This window comes from Ranitomeya imitator, chromosome 2 (assembly GCF_032444005.1).
Source record: "Ranitomeya imitator isolate aRanImi1 chromosome 2, aRanImi1.pri, whole genome shotgun sequence".
In the NCBI taxonomy this organism is placed as follows: domain Eukaryota; kingdom Metazoa; phylum Chordata; class Amphibia; order Anura; family Dendrobatidae; genus Ranitomeya; species Ranitomeya imitator.
In genome coordinates, this window is record NC_091283.1 from 677138727 (window position 1) to 677164340 (window position 25614).

At 44.5% G+C, this 25614-nt stretch overlaps 1 protein-coding gene across 4 annotated transcripts in view; it reads right to left on the reverse strand.

Moving 5' to 3' along the window:
• Positions 1-25614, reverse strand: part of TUBGCP2 (tubulin gamma complex component 2) — an 888554-nt gene that overhangs the window by 150549 nt on the left and 712391 nt on the right. For 3 of the 4 annotated variants that reach the window (XM_069753054.1, XM_069753056.1, XM_069753053.1), the window contains one exon: positions 12249-12392. The exons of the other annotated variant lie outside the window; for it this stretch is intronic. In XM_069753054.1, coding sequence (XP_069609155.1) covers positions 12249-12392 — 144 coding nt within the window. The remainder of the gene's footprint in view (positions 1-12248; positions 12393-25614) is intronic. 4 annotated transcript variants of the gene reach the window in all.

Below are 25614 nucleotides of genomic sequence, written 5' to 3' on the forward strand. Positions count from 1 at the left end.
TGCAGAACCCCTAATGTACCTAAACAGTAGAAACCCCCCACAAGTGACCCCATATTGGAAACTAGACCCCCCAGGGAACTTATCTAGATGTGTTGTGAGAACTTTGAACCCCCAAGTGTTTCACTACAGTTTATAACGCAGAGCCGTAAAAATAAAAAATCTTTTTTTTCCCACAAAAATTATTTTTTAGCCCCCAGTTTTGTATTTTCCCAAGGGTAACAGGAGAAATTGGACCCCAACAGTTGTTGTCCTATTTGTCCTGAGTACGCTGATACCCCATATGTTGGGGTAAACCCCTGTTTGGGCACACGGGCGAGCTCAGAAGGGAAGAAGCACTGTTTTACTTTTTCAACGCAGAATTGGCTGGAATTGAGATCGGATGCCATGTCGCTTTTGGAGAGCCCCTGATGTGCCTAAACAGTGGAAACCCCCCAATTATAACTGAAACCCTAATCCAAACACTCCCCTAACCCTAATTCCAACGGTAACCCTAACCACACCTCTAACCCTGACACACCCCTAACCCTAATCCCAACCCTATTCCCAACTGTAAATGTAATCTAAACCCTAACTGTAACTTTAGCCCCAACCCAAACTGTAGCCCTAGCCCTAGCCCTAACCCTAGCCCTAATGGGAAAATGGAAATAAATACATTTTTTTAATTTTTCCCTAACTAAGGGGGTGATGAAAGGGGGTTTGATTTATTTTTATAGTGGGTTTTTTAGCGGATTTTTATGATTGGCAGCCGTCACACACTGAAAGACGCTTTTTATTGCAAAAATTTTTTTTTGCGTTATCACATTTTGAGAGCTATAATTTTTCCATATTTTGGTCCACAGAGTCATGTGAGGTCTTGTTTTTTGCGGGACGAGTTGACGTCTTTATTGGTAACATTTTCGGGCACGTGACATTTTTTGATCGCTTTTTATTCCAATTTTTGTGAGACAGAATGACCAAAAACCAGCTATTCATGAATTTCTTTTGGGGGAGGCGTTTATACCGTTCCGCGTTTGGTAAAATTGATAAAGCAGTTTTATTCTTCGGGTCAGTACGATTACAGCGATACCTCATTTATATCATTTTTTTATGTTTTGGCGCTTTTATACGATAAAAACTATTTTATAGAAAAAATAATTATTTTGGCATCGCTTTATTCTCAGGACTATAACTTTTTTTTTTTTTGCTGATGATGCTGTATGGCGGCTCGTTTTTTTGCGGGACAAGATGACGCTTTGAGCGGTACCATGGTTATTTATATCTGTCCTTTTGATCGCGTGTTATTCCACTTTTTGTTCAGCGGTATGATAATAAAGCGTCGTTTTTTGCCTCGATTTTTTTTTATCTTACGGTGTTTACTGAAGGGGTTAACTAGTGGGCCAGTTTTATAGGTCGGGCCGTTACGGACGCGGCGATACTAAATATGTGTACTTTTATTGTTTTTTTTAATTTACTTAGATAAAGAAATGTATTTGTGGGAATAATATTTATTTTTTTCCATTATTTAGGAATATTTTTTTTTTACACATTCGGAAAAATTTTTTTTAACTTTTTTACTTTGTCCCAGGCAGGGACAACACAGATCGGTGATCTGACAGTTTGCACAGCACTCTGTCAGATCACCGATCTGATAGCAGTGCAGGCTGCTTCACAGTGCCTGCTCTGAGCAGGCTCTGTGAAGCCACCTCCCTCCCTGCAGGACCCGGATCCGCGGCCATCTTGGATCCGGGCCTGGAGCAGGGAGGGAGGGAGGTAAGACCCTCGCAGCAACGCGATCACATCGCGTTGCTGCGGGGGGCTCAGGGAAGCCCGCAGGGAGCCCCCTCCCTGCGCGGTGCTTCCCTGAACCGCCGGCACATCGCGATCATCTTTGATCGCGGTGTGCCAGGGGTTACTGTGCCGGGGGCGGTCTGTGACCGCTCCTGGCACATAGTGCCGGATGTCAGCTGCGATAGGCAGCTGACACCCGGCCGCGATCCCCCCGTGAGCGCCGCCGATCGCGCTGGACGTACTATCCCGTCCGTGGTGATGGGGGCCCACCCCACCTCGACGGGATAGTACGTCCGATGTCAGAAAGGGGTTAAGTAGACTTGTGTGAAATGTTATTTATTAACTATTTTGGGCAACATAACTGATTAAAGGGCCTAAAAATAATAAAAAATTGAAAATGGCTAAATTTTCAACATTTTTGCCAAATTTCCATTTTTTTACAAATAAAAGCAAATCATATATCGAATAAATTTTACCACTATCATGAAGGAGAATATGTCATGATAAACCAGTGTCTGAATCAGTGGTATTAATTGAAGTGTTCCAGAGTTGTTAAAATATAAAATGACACTGGTCAGAATTGTAAAATTTGTCCACATGAAGGTGAAAACATGCTTGGGTCCTGAATGATTTAAAGGAGCTGCAAGAATTAATGGCAATAACTGGTTGTATATTGCATGTGAAAACAATCTCCCATAGTTTTGTAATGACCCAGTCAGATCCCATACTTGACAACAACTGAAGATCTGTGGGTAACCTTTAGAAGGTGATGTACAGATGAGATGCCCTCATAATCTGACAGATTTGAAGCATTGCTGCAAAGAAAAATGGGCAAAGATTGTCAGTACTAGATTTACATAGTTACATAGTTATTAAGGTTGAAGGAAGACTATATGTCCATCTAGTTCAACCCATAGCCTAACCTAACATGCCCTAACATGTTGATCCAGAGGAAGGCAAAAAAACCCATGTGGCAAAGAGTAAGCTCCACTTTGGGGAAAAAAATTCCTTCCCGACTCCACATACGGCAATCAGACTAGTTCCCTGGATCAACGCCCTATCAAGGAATCTAGTGTATATACCCTGTAACATTATACTTTTCCAGAAAGGTATCCAGTCCCCTCTTAAATTTAAGTAATGAATCACTCATTACAACATCATACGGCAGAGAGTTCCATAGTCTCACTGCTCTTACAGTAAAGAATCCGCGTCTGTTATTATGCTTAAACCTTTTTTCCTCCAAACGCAGAGGATGACCCCTTGTCCCTGTTTCAGGTCTATGATTAAAAAGATCATCAGAAAGGTCTTTGTACTGTCCCCTCATATATTTATACATTAAAATAAGATCACCCCATAGTCTTCGTTTTTCCAAACTAAATAGCCCCAAGTGTAATAACCTATCTTGGTATTGCAGACCCCCCAGTCCTCTAATAACCTTGGTCGCTCTTCTCTGCACCCGCTCCAGTTCAGCTATGTCTTTCTTAAACACCGGAGACCAGAACTGTGCACAGTATTCTAAGTGTGGTCGAACTAGTGACTTGTATAGAGGTAAAATTATATTCTCATGAGCATCTATTCCTCTTTTAATGCATCCCATTATTTTATTTGCCTTTGTAGCAGCTGCTTGACACTGGCCCCTGAATATGAGTTTGTCATCCACCCATACACCCAGGTCTTTTTCATTGACGGTTTTGCCCAGAGTTTTAGAATTAAGCACACAATTATACATCTTATTACTTCTACCCAAGTGCATGACCTTACATTTATCCCCATTAAAGCTCATTTGCAATTTATCAGCCCAAGCTTCTAGTTTACATAAATCATCCTGTAATATAAAATTGTCCTCCTCTGTATTGATTACCCTGCAGAGTTTAGTGTCATCTGCAAATATTGAAATTCTACTCTGAATGCCCCCTACAAGGTCATTAATAAATATGTTAAAAAGAAGAGGGCCCAATACTGACCCCTGTGGTACCCCACTGCTAACCGCTACCCAGTCCGAGTGTGCTCCATTAATAACCACCCTTTGTTTCCTATCCCTGAGCCAGCTCTCAACCCACTTGCACATATTTTCCTCTATCCCCATTATTCTCATTTTATGTATCAACCTTTTGTGTGGCACCGTATCAAAAGCTTTTGAAAAGTCCATATATACTACATCCACTGGGTTCCCTTGGTCCAATCCGGAACTTACCTCTTCATAGAAACTGATCAAATTAGTCTGACATGAACGGTCCCTAGTAAACCCGTGCTGATACTGGGTCATGAGGTTATTCCTCTTCAGATACTCCAGTATAGCGTCCCTTAGAATGCCCTCCAGGATTTTACCCACAGTAGAGGTTAAGCTTACTGGCCTATAATTTCCGAGTTCAGTTTTTGTTCCCTTTTTGAATATTGGCACCACATTTGCTATACGCCAGTCCTGTGGCACAGACCCTGTTATTATGGAGTCTTTAAAGATTAAAAATAATGGTCTATCAATGACTGTACTTAATTCCTGCAGTACTCGAGGGTGTATCCCATCCGGGCCCGGAGATTTGTTAATTTTAGTGGTTTTTAGACGCCGCCGCAGTTCCTGCTGGGTTAAGCAGGTGACATTTAATTGGGAATTTTTATCACTAGACATTTTGTCTGCCATGGGATTTTCTTGTGTAAATACTGATGAAAAAAAGTCATTTAGCATATTGGCTTTTTTCTGATCCTCATTCACCATCTCACCCAGACTATTTTTAAGGGGGCCAACACTATCATTTTTTAGTTTCTTACTATTTATGTAGTTAAAGAATATTTTAGGATTATTTTTACTCTCTCTGGCAATGAGTCTCTCTGTCTCAATCTTTGCTGCCTTGATTTGCTTTTTACAGAATTTATTTAATTTTCTGTATTTATTTAATGCCTCCTCACTACCTACTTCCTTTAATTCTCTAAATGCTTTCTTTTTGTCACTTATTGCGCCCCTTACAGCTCTATTTAGCCATATTGGTTTCCTCCTATTTCTAGTATGTTTATTCCCATATGATATATACTGTGCACAGGTCCTATCCAGGATGCTAATAAACGTCTCCCATTTTCTTTGTGTATTTTTGTGTCTCAGGATATCGTCCCAGTTAATTGCACCAAGATCCTCTCTCATCCGTTGGAAATTTGCCCTCCTGAAGTTTAGTGTCCTTGTAACCCCTCTACTACACATCTTTTTAAAGGATACATGAAAACTTATTATTATGTGATCGCTATTTCCCAAGTGACCCCCAACCCTTATATTTCATATGCGGTCTGGCCTGTTGGTTAATATTAGGTCTAGCAGTGCCCCCTTTCTTGGTGGGTCCTGAACCAGTTGTGAAAGGTAATTGTCTCTCATAGTTGTCAAAAACCGATTACCTTTGCTGGAACTGCAGGTTTCTGTTCCCCAATCTATTTCAGGGTAGTTGAAGTCCCCCATAATAATGACTTCCGCTTGAGTCGCAGCTTCATCTATTTGCTTTACGAGGATATTCTCCATTGCTTCCATTATTTTTGGAGATTTATAACAAACCCCTATCAGTAATTTATTATTTTTTCCCCCTCCCCTTATCTCCACCCACAGGGATTCTACATTTTCATTAAATTCACCTATATTATCGCGCAGGATGGGTTTTAAGGACGATTTTACATACAGACACACCCCTCCCCCTCGCTTATCTGTACGGTCATTTCTGAACAGGCTATAGCCCTGCAAGATAACAGCCCAGTCATGGCTCTCATCCAGCCACGTTTCAGATATCCCCACTGTTAAGGACCGGCGGAACGCACCAAGTATAGATGATATGAAACTAGGTGCGTTCGCAGTCCGAGGTCCACCGTGCATGTAAAAGACCCTGCTGCTAGTAAGACGGACTATATGGCGGTACTAGGTATACACACATGGGTTAACTTCACCCTGCGTGAAGGAAGCGATCCTGTTGCGTCACAGGACCGCAGTACCGCACATAGAGCGCGAGCAAGAAGTCAGCGAACTCAACCCCTACACAGGATTGAAGTCCGATTAGACACTTGCTGGCACAACACCGCAACTGGGTGTGTAAGGAAACTTATAAAATAGAATCTATAGGCACGAGAGTGCGTGCAGTGCCGCACTGACGGATGCCACTAACCACCCAGGCTTGGGTAAGGAAAGCGCAGAGGAAGCGCACGGCGCCGTACTGGCGGGCACAGCAACAGGACGCTGTGATGTGTGTTACGTGCAGATGGCTAGTCGGGCGCTAGATAGCTACCATCATCCGCGAGCAGTCAACAACTCTAGGGAGGGATACTTAGGAGCTTTCATCCATCGACATACATCCATCTACACACACACATAATATGAAGACAATACTAGCGCATGGCCGTGCGGTCATGCGCAGTTTATATAGCTGCAGCACAGAAAACAGCTACAGAAGTTTTGCCCTTTCAGGACCTGCCAAGAGGACCAATGGGATGTGCTGCAGTATCTGAGCATGTGACCCTCGATCTCCAACGGGAGATCTTGCCCTGGGCATGCTCAGTGTGTGCAAATAAGGACTTAGTCCCAGAGAAGCCCGCTCGCCGCAGATCAGTGCAGGGTACAACAGGAGAGCCAGAAAAGGCAGCAGTAACCCTTTGCACAGAATCAGTACCAGCAAGACGCTGGGAGCGACGCCTCCGCTGAGCAGAGCCCACTGCGGCCGAAGCAGAATGGGAGACCGCAGCAGACACGGATCGAGATTCCCCCTGTGCAGCAGAGGAAACTCGACTCCTAACACCCACCATGTCATAATTATGCTCCAACAACATTAGTTCTAATTCGTCCATTTTGTTGGCGAGGCTTCTGGCATTAGTATACATGCACTTTATGTTCCTCTCTGTACTTCTATTTCTTAAATTATTAACTGTTCTGACCCCACCCCCCCATGCCACCGCCACCTCCAACTTCCTTATTTGTGCCCAGGTCTCTGTCTGCACTATCTTCCCCTCCTATAAAATGAATACCCTCCTGTTGTGAATTCTGTGGCAGAGCTCCCTCCTGTGGTCACAAGTGGTACTTCGGCTGATTCTGTCTGTGAGCTTCCGTTGGTGGAGGAGAGTGGTACTGCGGCTTCTGAGTTTCCTTCCTCAGGTGATGTGGTGAAGTCGTTAGGTGCTGCTCTATTTAACTCCACCTGGTGCTCTGATCCTGGCCTCCAGTCAATGTTCTAGTATTGGACTTGCTTCCTCCTGGACCGTTCCTGTGGCCTGCTGCTCTGCATAGCTAAGTTCCGCTTTTGTTATTTTGTTTGCTGTTTTTTTCTGTCCAGCTTGCTTATTTGGTTTTTCTTGCTTGCTGGAAGCTCTGGGACGCAGAGGGTGTACCTCCGTGCCGTTAGTCGGTACAGAGGGTCTTTTTGCCCCCTTTGCGTGGTTGTTTGTAGGGTTTTGTGTTGACCGCAAAGTTACCTTTCCTATCCTCGCTCTGTTCAGAAAGTCGGGCCTCACTTTGCTAAATCTATTTCATCTCTACGTTTGTCTTTTCATCTTAACTCACAGTCATTATATGTGGGGGGCTGCCTTTTCCTTTGGGGTATTTCTCTGAGGCAAGGTAGGCTTATTTTCTATCTTCAGGCTAGCTAGTTTCTCAGGCTGTGCCGAGTTGCATAGGGAGCGTTAGGCGCAATCTACGGCTGCCTCTAGTGTGGTTGGAGAGGATTAGGGATTGCGGTCAGCAGAGTTCCCACGTCTCAGAGCTCGTTCTATGTTTTTGGGTTATTGTCAGATCACTGTATGTGCTCTGACTTCTATGTCCATTGTGGTACTGAATTACCTGATCATAACACCCTCCCCCCAATTCCTAGTTTAAACACTCCTCCAACCTTCTAGCCATTCTCTCCCCCAGCACAGCTGCACCCTCCCCATTGAGGTGCAGCCCATCCCTAGCGTAGAGCCTGTAGCCAACTGAGAAGTCGGCCCAGTTCTGCAGGAACCCAAACCCCTCTTTCCTACACCAATTCTTGAGCCACTTATTAACCTCCCTAATCTCCCGTTGCCTCTCTGGCATGGCACGTGGTACCGGCAGTATTTTTCGGAAAATATCACGTTGGAGGTCCTTGCTTTCAGCTTGCAGCCTAGTTCCCTGAAATCATCTTTAAAGGGAGGGTGCCGTGATTTTAGTTTTTGTATTAATAATTATTGATTATATAATCAATTATTTTTAATACAAAAGTAAATGTACTACTTTAATACTTTTTTATTTATTCATTTTTACTTTTGCCACTGGAGGCCGCCATTTTCATTAGTGTGGGTGTAAATGTCTGGGCACGACACTTGCACACCTCACTTATGGCAGCCATGGGCATAGGAGCCAACAGTCGGGCTCAGACCGACCGCTCCTCCTGCCTCTCAGCTGTGACTTGGGCACGCCCCCTGGGCTGCTACGTCACAGCTGTGAGAGGAGATCGCGGCAATTTTGTTTTTTATTTTCCTCTGTCATCGCACACACCGCTCAGTGTGTGCGATCATAGCAGGAGCTGCCAGGGAGAAGCTGCTGCTGGGAAGCGAGGGTCGGGGTGAGTATCTGCAGCTAGGAGCTGTGATTGCAGCCTGTACTTATTATTACAGCACAGGCTGCAATCACTGCTCACTGCCGTTCAGAGCAGAGCAGAGCAGGGAGATCGTCACACTGCTCTGCCCTGAACATGATTCAGCACTTCCTGAAAGAGGGCTGAAGGTAAGTACAGAGTTTTTATTTTCTTATGCATCTACCACTGCTACCAGCCCCTATATACCACTGCTACTAGCCCCTATATACCACTGCTACTAGCCCCTATATACCACTGCTACCTGCTCCTATATACCACTGCTACCAGCCACTATATACCACTGCTACTAGCCCCTATATACCACTGCTACCTGCTCCTATATACCACTGCTACTAGCCCCTATATACCACTGCTACTAGCCCCTATATACCACTGCTACCAGCCACTATATACCACTGCTACTAGCCCCTATATACCACTGCTACCAGCCACTATATACCACTGCTACCTGCTCCTATATAGCACTGCCACCAGCCACTATATACCACTGCTACTAGCCCCTATATACCACTGCTACCTGCCCCTATATACCACTGCTACCTGCCCCTATATACCACTGCTACCTGCTCCTATATACCACTGCTACCAGCCACTATATACCACTGCTACTAGCCCCTATATACCACTGCTACCAGCCACTATATACCACTGCTACCAGCCACTATATACCACTGCTACCTGCCCCTATATACCACTGCTACCTGCCCCTATATACCACTGCTACCTGCCCCTATATACCACTGCTACCTGCCCCTATATACCACTGCTACCTGCCCCTATATACCACTGCTACCTGCCTCTATATACCATCTACCACTGCTGCCTGCCTCTATATACCATCTACCACTGCTGCCTGCCTCTATATACCATCTACCACTGCTGCCTGCCTCTATATACCATCTACCACTGCTGCCTGCCTCTACATACCATCTACCATTGCTGCCTGCCTCTATATACCATCTACCATTGCTGCCTGCCTCTATATACCATCTACCACTGCTGCCTGCCTCTATATACCATCTACCACTGCTGCCTGCCTCTATATACCATCTACCACTGCTACCTGCCTCTATATACCATCTACCACTGCTACCTGCCTCTATATACCATCTACCACTGCTACCTGCCTCTATATACCATCTACCACTGCTACCTGCCTCTATATACCATCTACCACTGCTACCAGCCACTATATACCATCTACCACTGCTGCCTGCCTCTATATACCATCTACGACTGCTGCCTGCCTCTATATACCATCTACGACTGCTGCCTGCCTCTATATACTATCTACCACTGCTGCCTGCCTCTATATACCATCTACGACTGCTGCCTGCCTCTATATACCATCTACCACTGCTGCCTGCCTCTATATACCATCTACCACTGCTACCTGCCTCTATATACCATCTACCACTGCTACCTGCCTCTATATACCATCTACCACTGCTACCTGCCTCTATATACCATCTACGACTGCTGCCTGCCTTTTTATACCATCTACCACTGCTGCCTGCCTCTATATACCATCTACCACTGCTACCTCTGTCCTGTGTAGCTAATCTAGTCCTGTGTAGCTAATCCTGTCCTGTGTACAGTATCACACAAGATAGGATTAGATACACGGCGCAGCACAGTATCATACAGGACAGGATTAGATACACGGCTCAGCAGTCAGTATCTAATCCTCTCCTATGCACTCCTCTCCCCCCTGCGTGTCTTTCCCCATTGTGGTTTATTATTTTTGTTGTGGGAGATGAGGGAGTCGAGGATTATGCGTTCGGTATGGTATAAAAAAGATTAATAAAGGACTTTATTCTGGCCGAGTCTTTATTTACAATACATGTGAGATCTATGTGGCGGCATTATGGGTGATCTATATGGTTGTATTATGTGAGAAGCATATGGTGGTATGTGAGAACACTGGCGGTATTATGTGTGATCTATATGGTGGTATGTGAGAACACTGGCGGTATTATGTGTGATCTATATGGTGGTATTATGTGAGAACTGTATGACAGTATTGTGTGATCTATTTGATAGTATTGTGTGTGATCTATATGGCGGTATTATGCGAGAACACTATGGCAGTATTATCTTCAGAAAGCGGACCCATTCTATGGTGGTTCTGGCTGAGCACCTGCACACGGGTCTGGGGTAATAGAGGGGGCAGCATGACCTCCAGTTAGGTGTAGTCAGGGGAAGGCTGGTGAGGCAGCTGAAGAGAGGGGTCTCATTTTTATCGTTACTATATGGCTACATTTCCTTCCCAGCGACACCCCGGACTGCGCCTGTCGCCTCGCTTTCACACATCGCCAGGACAGGATGGGGAAGACAGGATCTGAGGAGGGGAATGGGGTCTGCATGCAAAGTCTGGATCAGACCAGGCCATCAATCCGCAGAAATGTTTCCTGGATTTCTGTGGAGCAGACGGTCCATCCATGTGTATAAAAGACAGCGCTCTATGTACAATCCCTGGCCGCTCCGCGCACCAAACAGGGGGCCCCTATAGACCAGCACACTGCTCTCCTGAAATACTCTGCGCTGCTGTCACCCTGCTCCCTCCACCACATATCTCCCAGAATCCTTGCTGCCTGCCATCCTTGGTGACTGTCTACTTGTCAGTATAAGGCTGCCTTCACACTATCATTATTTGGTCAGTATTTTACCTCAGTATTTGTAGCCAAAACCAGGAGTGGGTGATAAATGCAGAAGTGGTGCATATGTTTCTATTATACTTTTCCTCTAATTGTTCCACTCCTGGTTTTGGCTTACAAATACTGAGGTAAAATACTGACCAAATACTGATAGTGTGACGGCAGCCATACTCTGCAGTCACCAACAAAATGGCTGCTCACTGGGTTCCTGAATATCATCCTCTCTAATCCCTTAGCAAACACCCAGAAGGAGAGGAAAGGAGACATCACACACGTCAGCAGACTCCGCCCATAATTACTGCAGTGCAGTAATGTGAGCTATTTGTACACTAGGTTTTTCTGAAATTTCAGCAGCTGCTCCCCCTAGTGTTGAAAAGTGGAAATTCCAAAACTTTTCAAATTATTTTTCATATTTTACTAAATTATAAACAAATGATAATATTTTTTAAGAAAATGTAATCATTAATTCTTTACATTTTTACAATTTCTGAAAAAAATTTTTTTTTGATGGCACCTTCCCTTTAAGGACCTTCCACCTACCTCTAACTTTGTCATTAGTGCCAATGTGCACCATGATCGCTGGGTCCTCACCAGCCCCTCCCAATAATCTGTCCACACGATGAGCGATGTGTTGGACTCGAGCGCCAGGTAGGCAGCACACCGTTCGACGATCCCTGTCTTTGTGACAGATTGCCCTATCTGTTCCCCTAATAATTGAGTCGCCCACTACCAGCACCTGTCTGGCTTGCCCTGCTCTCCTATTTCCCTCCTTACTGGAGCAGTCACTGATAGACTACAACTACAAAACTGAATGCAATAAATTCAAAGGGTACTTCAAGAAAATATTAGCTTTAGGGTTCAACCACATTATTTTACTTATTTTCTTTTTCCTCACACAAAAAAGATTTCAGCTTGTTTTTCAATTGAATTGTACAGATTTTGGGAGATATTAAAAGTGAAAAAAGTAAAAAAAAAAAATCTTCATTGTATTCATTTTTTTTCATATCAAAAATATGAAAAAAAACAATATGAATTAGCTCAATCAAAACACCCTTTTGAACAGATAGAAATACCACTGTTCTAATATCCATTAAAGGTTATAGCTTACCCTACTGTGCATACCTTAATCTATTTAATTGGATCTAATAACCTAGCTTTTTTGTATGTAAAAAATCTGAAATTTTAACAGTGGTGTGTGTATTTTTTCGATTCACTAAATACACACAAACACACAGTTTGAAAGATATGCAATACTTACCTGCATGCAGTTGGTGAACATAACACACACTGACATAAGCTTTGAGAAGATCTTAAGAAGCTCAGGATTAGTAAGCATGCAATCCTTCAAACAGTTGTCAAGGAAACTTGTGTGGTGACTAAGTACATCATCTATGTTAGAAACCTGAGAGAACAAAAAAAAACAAATAAAAAACATTAAAGAGATTATACCATGATTACTGAATAGGTAACGAGTGTGAAGACACAGCATTGTATCTTAACCCCTTTCTGACATCCAAAGTACTCTCCCGTCGAGGTGACCTGGGCCAGTATGACCCTCAACGGGGATAGAAAGTCATACGTGATCAGCCGCACTCACGGGGGGAGCAAGGCAGATCGTGGCCAGGTGTCAGCTGATTATCACAGCTGACACCTGGCACTTTAACCCCCGGAACACTGCGATCAAACAAGATCGCAGTGCTCCGGAGGCATAGGGAAGCACTGCGCAGGGAGGGGGCTCCCTGCGTGATTCCCTGAGACCTCAGAACAAAGCGATCACATCCTCCTCCTCTCCTCCCTGCAGTCCCTGAATCCAAGATGGCCGCGGGGTCCTTCCGAGTCCTGCAGGGAGGTGGCTTTCTCAGTGCCTGCTGAGAGCAGGAGCTGAGAAGCATCCTACACTGCGCCTGTCAGATTGCTGTTCTGACACAGTGCTCTGCAAAGTGTCAGATCAGCGATCTGACTTTATACAGTGATGTCCCACCCTGGGACAATATAAAAGAGTAAAATCAAATTAAAGAAAAAAAAAAATTAACATGTGTAAAAATATTTTTTTTAAATTTTAAATAAAGGAATAAAATAAATATTTTTCCAAAAAACACATTTACTTCTGTAAATAAAAAAACCATAAAAGAGGGGGCGTGGCCTGGATCCCGAGCGGATCAGTCGCGTCTTGCACGAGCTCCTGAGCTTTTTCGCTAAAACAACCCTAAAAACCCGATACCTGACCGTGCACCCCACCAGGACCGAGGACAGGACGGCTCCGTACTTAGTCTTGCCGGTACCCAACGCTGTGGGGGATCCGGTGCAGCCGGTGAAGGAGAGTCGCGGATTGGTGGCTGCAGCAACCCAGGAGGGAGACACCATTACAGCTCCTCAGTGTAGAGCCCTGGAGCAGGACAAGCCCGCAGCAGAGGACGGACAGCGGTGACGGTGCTGGAAGTGAGGCAGAGAGGGGGACCGCAGCGCAGCGTTAGCAGCCCCGGTGAGCCTAGCCGACGGAGCAGAGAGAGGAGACCAGCTGCAGAGGTCGCAGTGAGTCAGTCGGCGTGCATAGCGTGCTGCTCAAGGTACACCCTGGTTACCGGTCCCTATCATCCCCTCACGCCTGGCGATTCCACGGTGGGCTCATTAAGTGCAGGTGGGGACGGAGTGCGGTGGTGGTCTGAGATTGGTGCGACCCCACTTGGGCCCCCTCTCCTGATCCACCCTGTGATTTTTTGGCACCAAACGCCGCCATTACAGAGAGAACTTGATTAACCCCATAAGCAGCGCCGAGCATACAAAGCACTCAAATACCCACAGGAGCTATACCCTAGAGTGAATCACTATCAGAGACATTGTAAACTCGGGTGTAGCACTATACAAGTCGCGCTGCCCGGCCTAACAAGACCATAAGCTACCTCCCTAAATAGAGGGGAAATCTTTATGGGGGAGAGGTTTCTGCTGATCAGGAAGTGAGCTGCGGGATGTAGCTTCCTAGGTCTCGCTTACTCCCCCTGCGGCCAAAGCTAATATCTGACAATTGCTAACACCCATGGGCAAATCCAACAAGGAATCAGAAGCACCTCCAGACCCTACAGCAGACATGGATTGTTTCATAACTACAAACAAACAACATAGAAACACCAGATCTCAGTCCTCCATTAAAATCTCAGAAGACCTTTGCTCTTCACAAGACTCACTAGCCTCACATAGCTCCCCTGAAACGGCAATAGAGGAAGGGGATGATAGTGGCGAAGTACTCAATGACCTAAATATACATGATCTTAGCAGATTTATTAAAACTCTCCCCACTAAAACGGATCTGGAGAAATTTGCTTGAAAAATAGAAAACTACAAAAAGGAACTTCTTGCTTTAAAAACAGAATTTACCTCCAGAGTGGAGGATGTAGAAAAATCCCAAGAACTCATACTGCAGGAATTACAAACCCAAAGAGAGGTTATAACAAGCCACACTTTAAGGTTGGGAGAATTAGCTACTGGAATGGAGGATCTCGAAAATCGTAACAGACGTAATAACATCAGGATCCGGGGTCTTCCTGAGTCCATAGGCCCATCTGAACTAGACCCTGTGGTACAGAAAATATTTTTGGAGCTATTAAATGAGAGGGAACAGGCTCCGTGGAGTTTGATCGGATCCACAGTTGGGCTCACGACCCAGAGACGTCATTTGTAGAGTGCATTATTACAAATTCAAAGAATCTATCATGCAGGCTGCTAGACAAAAAGGCACAATACACTACGGTGAAACGCAGATTCTTATACTTTCAGATCTGTCCAGGCGAACTCTACAATTGAGAAGAGCTTTGAGACCATTACTATCTCTCCTCCAGGGAAAAGACATCCCATATAAATGGGGCTTTCCATTTCAGCTGATAGCTTTTAAAGAAGGGAAAACAGCCATATTCCGTAACCTGGGTGATTTGGCCAACTTCCTGGGCACTTTTGAACTACCAATGGTTGACCTACCCGATTGGCCAAGCTCTCCTAAGCTACCAGATATACCACCTAGATGGCTAAAGGCCCAACGCTCCAAACAACGCAAGAAGCAGGACTCCTCTTCCGACAAAACTTGAAGAGAATTACTCTCTTCCCTGGTTTACTCTTAACGTGAACTTCATAATTTACATATCTCCTGCTAATTTGCCACATCTCTAGGTTTACCATATGACTAAGAATGTCCATATTTAGTTACATGAGTAGTTGTTTATTCACCATGTTTTCACCTTCTCTTTTTGTTTTCTACTTCTTATACTTTCTTCCCTTCTTCATCTCAACTATCTCCTTCCAACCCTGCAACCCATCCCCCGTCCAAAAATCATATATGGATCTACCTCGGACCTTGTGCCCAAACATATCTACCCATCCGCTCAAGCAACACTTTGACTATGGCTAAGGTTAAATTTTACTCCTTTAACCCCTTAATGTCACAGACTATTTTGACCTTAATGACCTGGCCGTTTTTTGCAATTCTGACCAGTGTCCCTTTATGAGGTAATAACTCAGGAACGCTTCAACGGATCCTAGCGGTTCCGAGATTGTTTTTTCGAGACATATTGGGCTTCATGTTACTGGTAAATTTAGGTCAATAAATTCTGCGTTTATTTGTGATAAAAACGGAAAGTTGGCAAAAATTTTGAAAATTTCGCAATTTTCACATTTTGAATTTTTATTCTGTTAAACCAGAGAGTTATGTGACACAAAATAGTTAATAAATAACATTTCCCACATGTCTACTTTACATCAGCACAATTTTTGAAACAAAATGTTTTTTTGCTAGGAAGTTATAAGGGTTAAAATTTGACCAGCAATTTCTCATTTTTACAATGAAATTTACAAAACCATTTTTTTTAGGGACCACCTCACATTTGAAGTCAGTTTGAGGGGTCTATATGGCTGAAAATACCCAAAAGTGACACCATTCTAAAAACTGCACCCCTCAAGGTGCTCAAAACCACATTCAAGGAGTTTATTAACCCTTCAGGTGCTTCACAGCAGCAGAAGCAACATGGAAGGAAAAAATGAACATTTAACTTTTTAGTCACAAAAATGATATTTTTAGCAACAATTTTTTTATTTTCCCAATGGTAAAAGGAGAAACTGAACCACAAATTTTGTTGTCCAATTTGTCCTCAGTACGCTGATACCTCATATGTGGGGGTAAACCACTGTTTGGGCGCACGGCAAGGCTCGGAAGGGAAGGAGCGCCATTTGACTTTTTGAATGAAAAATTGGCTCCACTCTTTAGCGGACACCATGTCGCGTTTGGAGAGCCACCGTGTGCCTAAACATTGGAGCTCCCCCACAAGTGACCCCATTTTGGAAAATAGATGCCCGAAGGAACTTATCTAGATGAATAGTGAGCACTTTAAACCCCCAGGTGCTTCACAAATTGATCCGTAAAAATGAAAAAGTACTTTATTTCACAAAAAAATTCTTTTAGCCTCAATTTTTTCATTTTCACATGGGCAACAGGATAAAATGGATCCTAAAATTTGTTGGGCAATTTCTCCTGAGTACACTGATACCTCACATGTCGGGATAAACCACTGTTTGGGCGCACGACAGGGCTCGGAAGGGAAGGAGCGCCATTTGACTTTTTGAATGAAAAATTATCTCCATCGTTAGCGGACACCATGTCGCGTTTGGAGAGCCCCTGTGTGCCTAAACATTGGAGCTCCCGCACAAGTGACCCCATTTTGGAAACTAGACCCCCCAAGGAACTTATCTAGATGCACAGTGAACACTTTAAACCCTCAGGTGCTTCACAAATTGATCCGTAAAAATGAAAAAGTACTTTTTTTCATAAAAAAATTTTTTAGCCTCAATTTTTTCATTTTCACATGGACATCAGGATAAAATGGATCCTAAAATTTGTTGGGCAATTTCTCCTGAGTACACCGATACCTCACATGTGGGGGTAAACCACTGTTTGGGCACACGGCAAGGCTCAGAAGGGAAGGCGCACTATTTGACTTTTTGAATGGAAAATTAGCTCCAATCGTTAGCGGACACCATGTCGCATTTGGAGAGCCCCTGTGTGCCTAAACATTGGAGCTCCCCCACAAGTGACCCCATTTTGGAAACTAGACCCCCAAAGGAACTAATCTAGATGTGTGGTGATCACTTTGAACCCCCAAGTGCTTCACAGAAGTTTATAACGCAGAGCCATGAAAATAAAAAATAATTTTTCTTTTCTCAAAAATGATTTTTTAGCCCGCAATTTTTTATTTTCCCAAGGGTAACAGGATAAATTTGACCCCAAAAGTTGTTGTCCAGTTTCTCCTGAGTACGCTGATACCCCATATGTGGGGGTAAACCACTGTTTGGGCACACGTTGAGGTTTGGAAGGGAAGTAGTGACGTTTTGAAATGCAGACTTTGATGGAATGCTCTGCGGGCGTCACGTTCCGTTTGCAGAGCCCCTCATGTGCCTAAACAGTAGAAACTCCCCAAAAGTGACCCCATTTTGGAAACTAGACCCTCAAAAGGAACTTATCTAGATGTGTGGTGACCACTTTGAACCCCCAAGTGCTTCACAGAATTTTATAACGCAGAGCCGTGAAAATAAAAAATAATTTTTCTTTCCTCAAAAATAATTATTTAGCCCGCAATTTTTTATTTCCCCAAAAGTTGTTGTCCAGTTTCTCTGGAGTACCCCATATGTGGGGGTAAACCACTGTTTGGGCACACGTCGGGGCTCGGAAGGGAGAGAGCACCATTTGACTTTTTCAGCGCAAGATTGGCTGGAATCAATGGTGGCGCCATGTCGCGTTTGGAGACCCCCTGATGTGCCTAAACAGTGGAAACCCCTCAATTCTAACTCCAACACTAACCCCAACACACCCCTAACCCCAACCCCAACACACCCCTAACCCTAGTCTTAACCCCAACTCCAACCCTAACTCTAATTCCAAACCTAACCCTAAGGCTATGTACCCACGTTGCGGATTTGTGTGGGGATTTTTCCGCACAATTTTTGAAAAATCTGCAGGTAAAACGCACTGCGCTTTACCTGCGGATTTACAGCGGATTTCTAGTGTATTTTGGGTGGATGTCGCCTGCGGATTCCTATTATGGAGCAGGTGTAAAACGCTGCGGAATCCGCACAAAGAATTGACATGCTGCGGAAAATACAACGCAGTGTTTCCGCGCTGTACTTTCCGCACCATGGGCACAGCGGATTTGGTTTTCCATAGGTTCATGTGGTACTGTAAACGTGATGGAAAACTGCTACGAATCCGCAGCGACCAATCCGCTGCGGATCCGCAGCCAAATCCGCACCGTGTGAACATAGCCCAATTCTTACCCTAATTCCAACCCTAGCCCTAATTCTAACCCTAACCCTAATTCTAACCCTAGCCCTAAGTGCAACCCTAGCCCTAAGTGCAACCCTAGCCCTAAGTGCAACCCCAGCCCTAAGTGCAACCCTAGCCGTAAGTGTAACCCTAAGTGCAACCCTATCTCTAAGTGCAACCCTAACCCTAAGTGCAACCCTATCTCTAAGTGCAACCCTAAGTGCAATCGTAACCCTAAGTGCAACCTAATCCCTAAGTGCAACCCTAACCCTAAGTGCAACCCTAACCCTAAGTGCAACCCTATCTCTAAGTGCAACCCTAACCCTAAGTGCAACTCTAACCCTAAGTGCAACCATATTTTTAAGTGCAACCCTAACCACAACCCTAACCCTAAATGCAATCCTAACCCTAAGTGCAACCCTAGCCCAAAGTGCAACCCTAGCCCTAAGTGCAAGTCTAACGCTAAGTGCAACCCTAACCCTAAGTGCAACCCTAACCCTAAGTGCAACCCTAGCCATAAGTGCAACCCTATCTCTAAGTGCAACCCTAACCCTAAGTGCAACCCTATCTCTAAGTGCAACCCTAACCCTAAGTGCAACCCTAACCCTAAGTGCAACCCTATCTCTAAGTGCAACCCTAACCATAAGTGCAACCCTATCTCTAAGTGCAACCCTAACCCTAAATGCAATCCTAACCCTAAGTGCAACCCTAGCCCAAAGTGCAACCCTAGCCCTAAGTGCAAGTCTAACGCTAAGTGCAACCCTAACCCTAAGTGCAACCCTAACCCTAAGTGCAACCCTATTTCTAAGTGTAACCCTAACCCTAAGTGCAACCCTAACCCTAAGTGCAACCCTATCTCTAAGTGCAACCCTATCTCTAAGTGCAACCCTAACCCTAAGTGCAACCCTAACCCTAAGTGCAACCCTAAGTGCAACCCTAGCCCTAAGTGCAACCCTAGCCCTAAGTGCAACCCTAACCCTACCAATAACCCTAATGGAAAAACAAAAATAAATATATTTTCTATATTTTATTATTTTCCCTACCTATGGGGGGGATAAAGGGGGAGGGGGTTATTTACTATTTTTTTATTTTGATCGCTGTGATAGAACCACAGCGATCAAAATGTTCAGGGAACGAATCTGCCGGCCGGCAGATTCGGCGGGCGCACTGCGCATGCGCCCACCATTTTCCAAGATGGCGGCGCCCATGCAGGAAGACCGAGGACACCGGGAGGGACACCGGGACTCGGTAAATATGGGCGGGTGCGATCGGACAGCGGGGGGGGGGGGGGAGAGGGGCGAGGATGGCGCTGAGGACATAACGGAGGGGTAGGGAACACTGACGGCGGCTGCAGATCGCCGCCGTCAGTCGGTGGGGGGGGGTACAGATTGGGGTCTCCAGCCATGGCCGATGTTATTGCAGCATCGGCCATGTCTGGATTGTAATATTTCACTAATTTTCATAGGTGAAATATTACAGATTGCTCTGATTGGCTGTTGAAAGTGAAACAGCCAATCAGAGCGATCGTAGCCACGGGGGGGTGAGAAGCCATTACCCTAAATGGTTTCATAGTGCGAACCCTCACTCAAAGTCCAAGGGGGTATCTACAGGATTCCACAAGTCCTTTCTTCCAGTGATCCTAGATTCAGTGGTTGATCCAGAAGGGAGATTTGTCTTTTTGAAACTGGCATGGAGAGCGCGTGAACTTATCTTGGCAAATGTTTACTTCCCTAACCAGGGTCAACAGAAATTTGGCTCCATGTGCAAAAAGCTCCTAGAAAAGTTTGCAGGTGACTCGCCGATAATTCTTGGAGGCGACTTCAACCTTCCAATGGATCCCCTAATCGATGTGTCAACGTGTAAGTCCTCCTACCCACCCGTCCTCTATCAAAAAAGTGAGGAAACAGCTGTATGTCATGCGGTTGGTAGATGTGTGGAGGGCGCTACACCCCAACACAAGAGATTATAGCTTTTACTGCCTCTGTACAAATCCCTAGTTAGACCGCACATGGAGTACTGTGTCCAGTTTTGGGCACCGGTGCTCAGGAAGGATATAATGGAACTAGAGAGAGTACAAAGGAGGGCAACAAAATTAATAAAGGGGATGGGAGAACTACAATACCCAGATAGATTAGCGAAATTAGGATTATTTAGTCTAGAAAAAAGACGACTGAGGGGCGATCTAATAACCATGTATAAGTATATAAGGGGACAATACAAATATCTCGCTGAGGATCTGTTTATACCAAGGAAGGTGACGGGCACAAGGGGGCATTCTTTGCGTCTGGAGGAGAGAAGGTTTTTCCACCAACATAGAAGAGGATTCTTTACTGTTAGGGCAGTGAGAATCTGGAATTGCTTGCCTGAGGAGGTGGTGATGGCGAACTCAGTCGAGGGGTTCAAGAGAGGCCTGGATGTCTTCCTGGAGCAGAACAATATTGTATCATACAATTAGGTTCTGTAGAAGGACGTAGATCTGGGGATTTATTATGATGGAATATAGGCTGAACTGGATGGACAAATGTCTTTTTTCGGCCTTACTAACTATGTTACTATGTTACTATGTTACTCACCAATACATGTCACATATAGTAGAATTGATTATTTCTTCGTTTCTCACTCTCTGCTGGACCCTGGAGTGGAGGCGGGTGTGGGGTCGATTCTGTGGTCCGACCATGCATCCATTTATTTCTCAATACAGCTGAACCCCTTCACAAAACCTAACTTCTCATGGCGATTAAATGAGAATCTATTACAGGATCCGGCGTGTGTCCGGGAGATAAAACGATCCATTGAGGGTTTTGTGGCGGACCATGCGGTAGATCCCACGTCCCCTTCGATTAAATGGGAGACCCTAAAATGCGTGCTACGAGGCATATTCATGTCACATGGCGCCCGTCTTAAGAGAGAACGCATAGCGTAAATTACAGTCCTCTCTGGCCATATCTTTAAACACAACACAAACAGGACCTCTCTCCGCTCACTCTGTCGAGCTCATCTACAGCCAGACAAAAATTGCTCACTATTCTAGATCAGAGATGCATGAGAGAGAAAATAAAGAGCCGCTTCTATCGCTTGGGCAACAGGAGTGGCAGGTTTTTGGCAAGAGCCTTACACCCACGAGGCCCACAAACATACATCCCATATATTAAAAATGCTAGGGGTAAGAAAGTCTATAGTCCGCAGGACATACTCTCCAGCTTACATGAATACTATAACTCCCTCTATAATATAAGGAGCCATTTTGCGGACCTTCCCTCTCATGCTCTCCGAGACAAGATCAAATCCTACATTCAGTTAAATAAAATGAGTCCCTAGCAGATCTGGAGAATGATTTTTCATTAGAGGAAAATTCCTCGGTAATTAATGATCTGAAGCTGGGAAAAAGCCCTGGACCAGATGGCTATACAGCTAGCTTTTACAAACAATTCTCAGATCTGTTATGTTCTCCACTCCATACTTGTAACTTTGTGGCCTCGGGGGGGTCTTTTCCGTCTCAAGCTTTAGTTGCTCATATATCAGTTATACCAAAACCCGAAAAAGACCCTACGTTATGTAGTAGCTACCACCCCATCTCAGTCATTAACATAGATGTCAAAATACACGCCAAAATGATCGCTAAAAGATTGAGCTGCCTGTTACCTCATCTGGTTAATCAGGACCAGGTGGGGTTTGTCCCTGGAAGGGAGGCGAGGGACAATACTTTACGATCTATTTCTCTGATAGATGGGGCTAACAGAGGTAAAGTCCCCCTTTGTATTTTTTCAGTTGATGCCGAAAAGGCATTCAATAGGGTGGGATGGGATATTATGTATCAAACATTAGTGGGTATCGGTCTGAAGGAGAAAATGATGAGGAGTATTATGGCCCTTTATGAACACCCCTCTGCACGGATCAGAGTAAATGGATTCTAGTCAGATCCTTTAAACATACAGAATGGCAAGAGGCAGGGATGCCCTCTTTCCCCCTTATTATACGTACTAACTATGGAACACTTAGCCATTGCAATCCGTAATAATCCATCCATAAAGGGGATTAAGATTCAATCAGAAGAACATAAATTAGCCCTACTCGTAGATGATGTTTTCATATATGTTACCTCCCCTATCACCAGTATCCCCAACATTTTATCAGAGTTGCAGAAATTTGGTTCCCTGAGCAATTTCAAAATAAATTCCCATAAATCAGAGATGCTGAGCGTTTCCCTTCCGCCCTCTTTGATCCCACAGTTGCACTCCTCCTTTCCATTTAGATGGCGGACGGATTCTCTTAGATATCTGGGTATTACATTGACCTCGAAAACATCACAATTATACAAGGCCAATTACAAAATTGCCCAACGTAGAGTTAAGATGGATTTGGAGAAGTGGAATAAATTGCATTTGTACTGGCTTGGCAGGATTAACGCCATTAAAATGGACTTACTGCCACGTCTCCTATATTTCTTCCAGACCATTCCAATGGCTCTCCCGCCTTCCTTCTTCTCCAGACTCAAGGCTACAATCACAAAATTTGTATGGTCTGGCAGACGTCCACGTCTTTCATATCAACTGCAAAGCAGGTCTAAGCGGACAGGGGGGCTGAACCTCCCAAATTTTCAACTTTATAACTATGCATCACTGGGGACATGTGTACTAGACCTATTCCACCACAAACATAACAAGAAATGGGTAAGCTTGGAATCAAAACTTTCACCGACCAACACCAAAGCTAACATATGGCAGAGGAGGGGCTCACAGAGACAGGGAGACCTTCCCTTTCTCACGAGAAATTTAAATCTTTTTCTTAGGAATGGCAACCAACAGCTTTATATCTCCACTATACCTGGCCCCTTAACTACGATTATCGATAATCCTGATTTCCCCGCAAGCCTAGACAAAATGACCTTCCTACATAAACACAAGGACAGTCATCCTGTAATATATGATTATATCACTCAATCTTTAATAAAGGCTTTAGGGTCCTTCTTTATTGACTCGGATCCCCCTTCCGGTGCTTGGTTTATATATGAACAAATTAAAAGCTATATTTACAGGATATCTAGGCAGACTGATGTATTTAGACCACTTACTCCCTTTGAGTCAACTTGCATGGGCGGGAGTCCTCCATCGCATACAATATCATTCCTATACAAAATGTTTCAAGATGCCCAGGTTACTAGGTCTGACTCTCCCATATTTTTCTTGAGATGGGAAAATGATTTGAATAGACCGCTAACACCAGAGGACAGAAGTAAGAGTCTCCTGTACACATTTAGATCCTCATTATCAGCAGACTACCAGGAGAGGGGTTACAGATTGCTAACAAGGTGGTATAGGTGCCCAGATGGTGTACACAACATGTTTCCCACCACCCCAAATTTATGTTGGAGGTGCTGGGCGGAAAAGTGGACATATTCGCATATTTGGTGGTCTTGCCCACGCATCCATGATTTTTGGGGTGCAGTCTTTGACCTCCACAATTTGCTAGCATTTAACAAGATTCAGCCTACAATGGAATTAGCCTTATTGTCTATCTGTGATCTCTCCATTGCCGGGTTTAAAGGTACCTTCACACATAACGATTTCGTTAACAATATCGTTGCAATGTCACATTTTTTGTGACGTAGCAACGATCCTGCTAACGATCTCGTTATGTGTGACAGCGACCAACGATCAGGCCTCTGCTGGGAGATCGTTGGTCGTTGGGGAATGATCAGGACCTTTTTTTGGTCGCTGATCACCCGCTGTCATCGCTGGATCGGCGTGTGTGACACCGATCCAGCAATGTGTTCACTTGTAACCAGGGTAAATATCGGGTTACTAAGCACAGGGCCGCGCTTAGTAACCCGATATTTACCCTGGTTACCATTGTAAAAGTAAAAAAAAAAAAAATACAGTACATACTCACATTCCGATGTCTGTCACGTCCCCCGCCGTCAGCTTCCCTGCACTGACTGTCAGCGCCGGCCGTAAAGCAGAGCACAGCGGTGACGTCACTACTGTGCTCTTTTTTACGGCCGGCGCTGACAGTCAGTGCGGGAAGCTGACGGCGGGGGACGTGACAGACACCGGAATGTGAGTATGTAGTTTTTTTTTTTTTTAACTTTTACAATGGTAACCAGGATAAATATCGGGTTACTAAGCGCGGCCCTGCACTTAGTAGCCCGATGTTTACCCTGGTTACCGGGGACTTCGGCATCGTTGAAGACAGTTTCAACAACGCCGAAGTCGTTCCCCTGATCGTTGGTCGCTGGAGAGAGCTGTCTGTGTGACAGCTCCCCAGCGACCACACAACAACTAACCAACGATCACGGCTAGGTCGTATCGCTGGTCGTGATCGTTGGTAAGTAGTTTAGTGTAACGGTACCTTAAGAGAGGCCTCCTTAGACACTTCCTCACAGCCGCACGTAACCTTATACCCCGTTATTGGAAACAATCAAAGTCTCCCTCACGCTCTGAACTGGTCTCGGAGTTGAACCATATTTTCAGGATGGAGCAGCTAATAGGACAGGATACTGGAACCTTGGACAGGGTCCTGAATACATGGTCCCCTTAGATTGTGTTTCAAGAAACTACAGATCTGACGACCTGGTTAGATAATTGATTTTATTTTTGACCTATAGAGGTGTATATTCATAACTTTGCCAACGGGTTGTTGAGTCTCAATGGTGAGCATACCAGAAGTGGGAGGAGGTGGATGGGAAGCCAGGATCCGAATACCCCACCCCCTCTCTTTTCCCCCAATCTTTCTTCCTTTTTTTTTTCTTTTTTCCTTTTTCTCACCCTTTTTTCTTCCTTTTTTCCTTTTCTCCCTTTTTCTTTATCTTTCTTTTCTTTTCATTCTACAAATCTCTGATGCAATATTGATTGATTGCCCTCTTAATTAACAAACAATATATTCCTAAGATCGAATTACAGATTCTGAGTATCAACCTTAAATCGCTCTCTGATTGGTTAGAGGAGGGATACTCCTCTCACATGTAGATAATACCGAAGAATGTTGCTACCGAGATTTACTTTATAACCTAATATGCTTTATTATTCAAATGTTACATTGAAAGCAATATATTGCTGTTTTTCTGTCTATAGATGATTCTATATGTACCAACTGAATGCTTCTTTATGACTTTAATAAAATGATTTACACAAAAAACCATAAAAGAACACATATTTAGTATCACCACATCCGTAAAAACACAAACTATAAGGCTATGTGCACACGTTGCGGATTTCAAGCGTTTTTGCCGCATTTTTCCGCTGCGAAAACGCATGCACAACACTACCTATTGAATTCAATGGTTTTCCGCAATGCTGTGCTAATACTGCGTATTTTTCCGCGGAAGAAT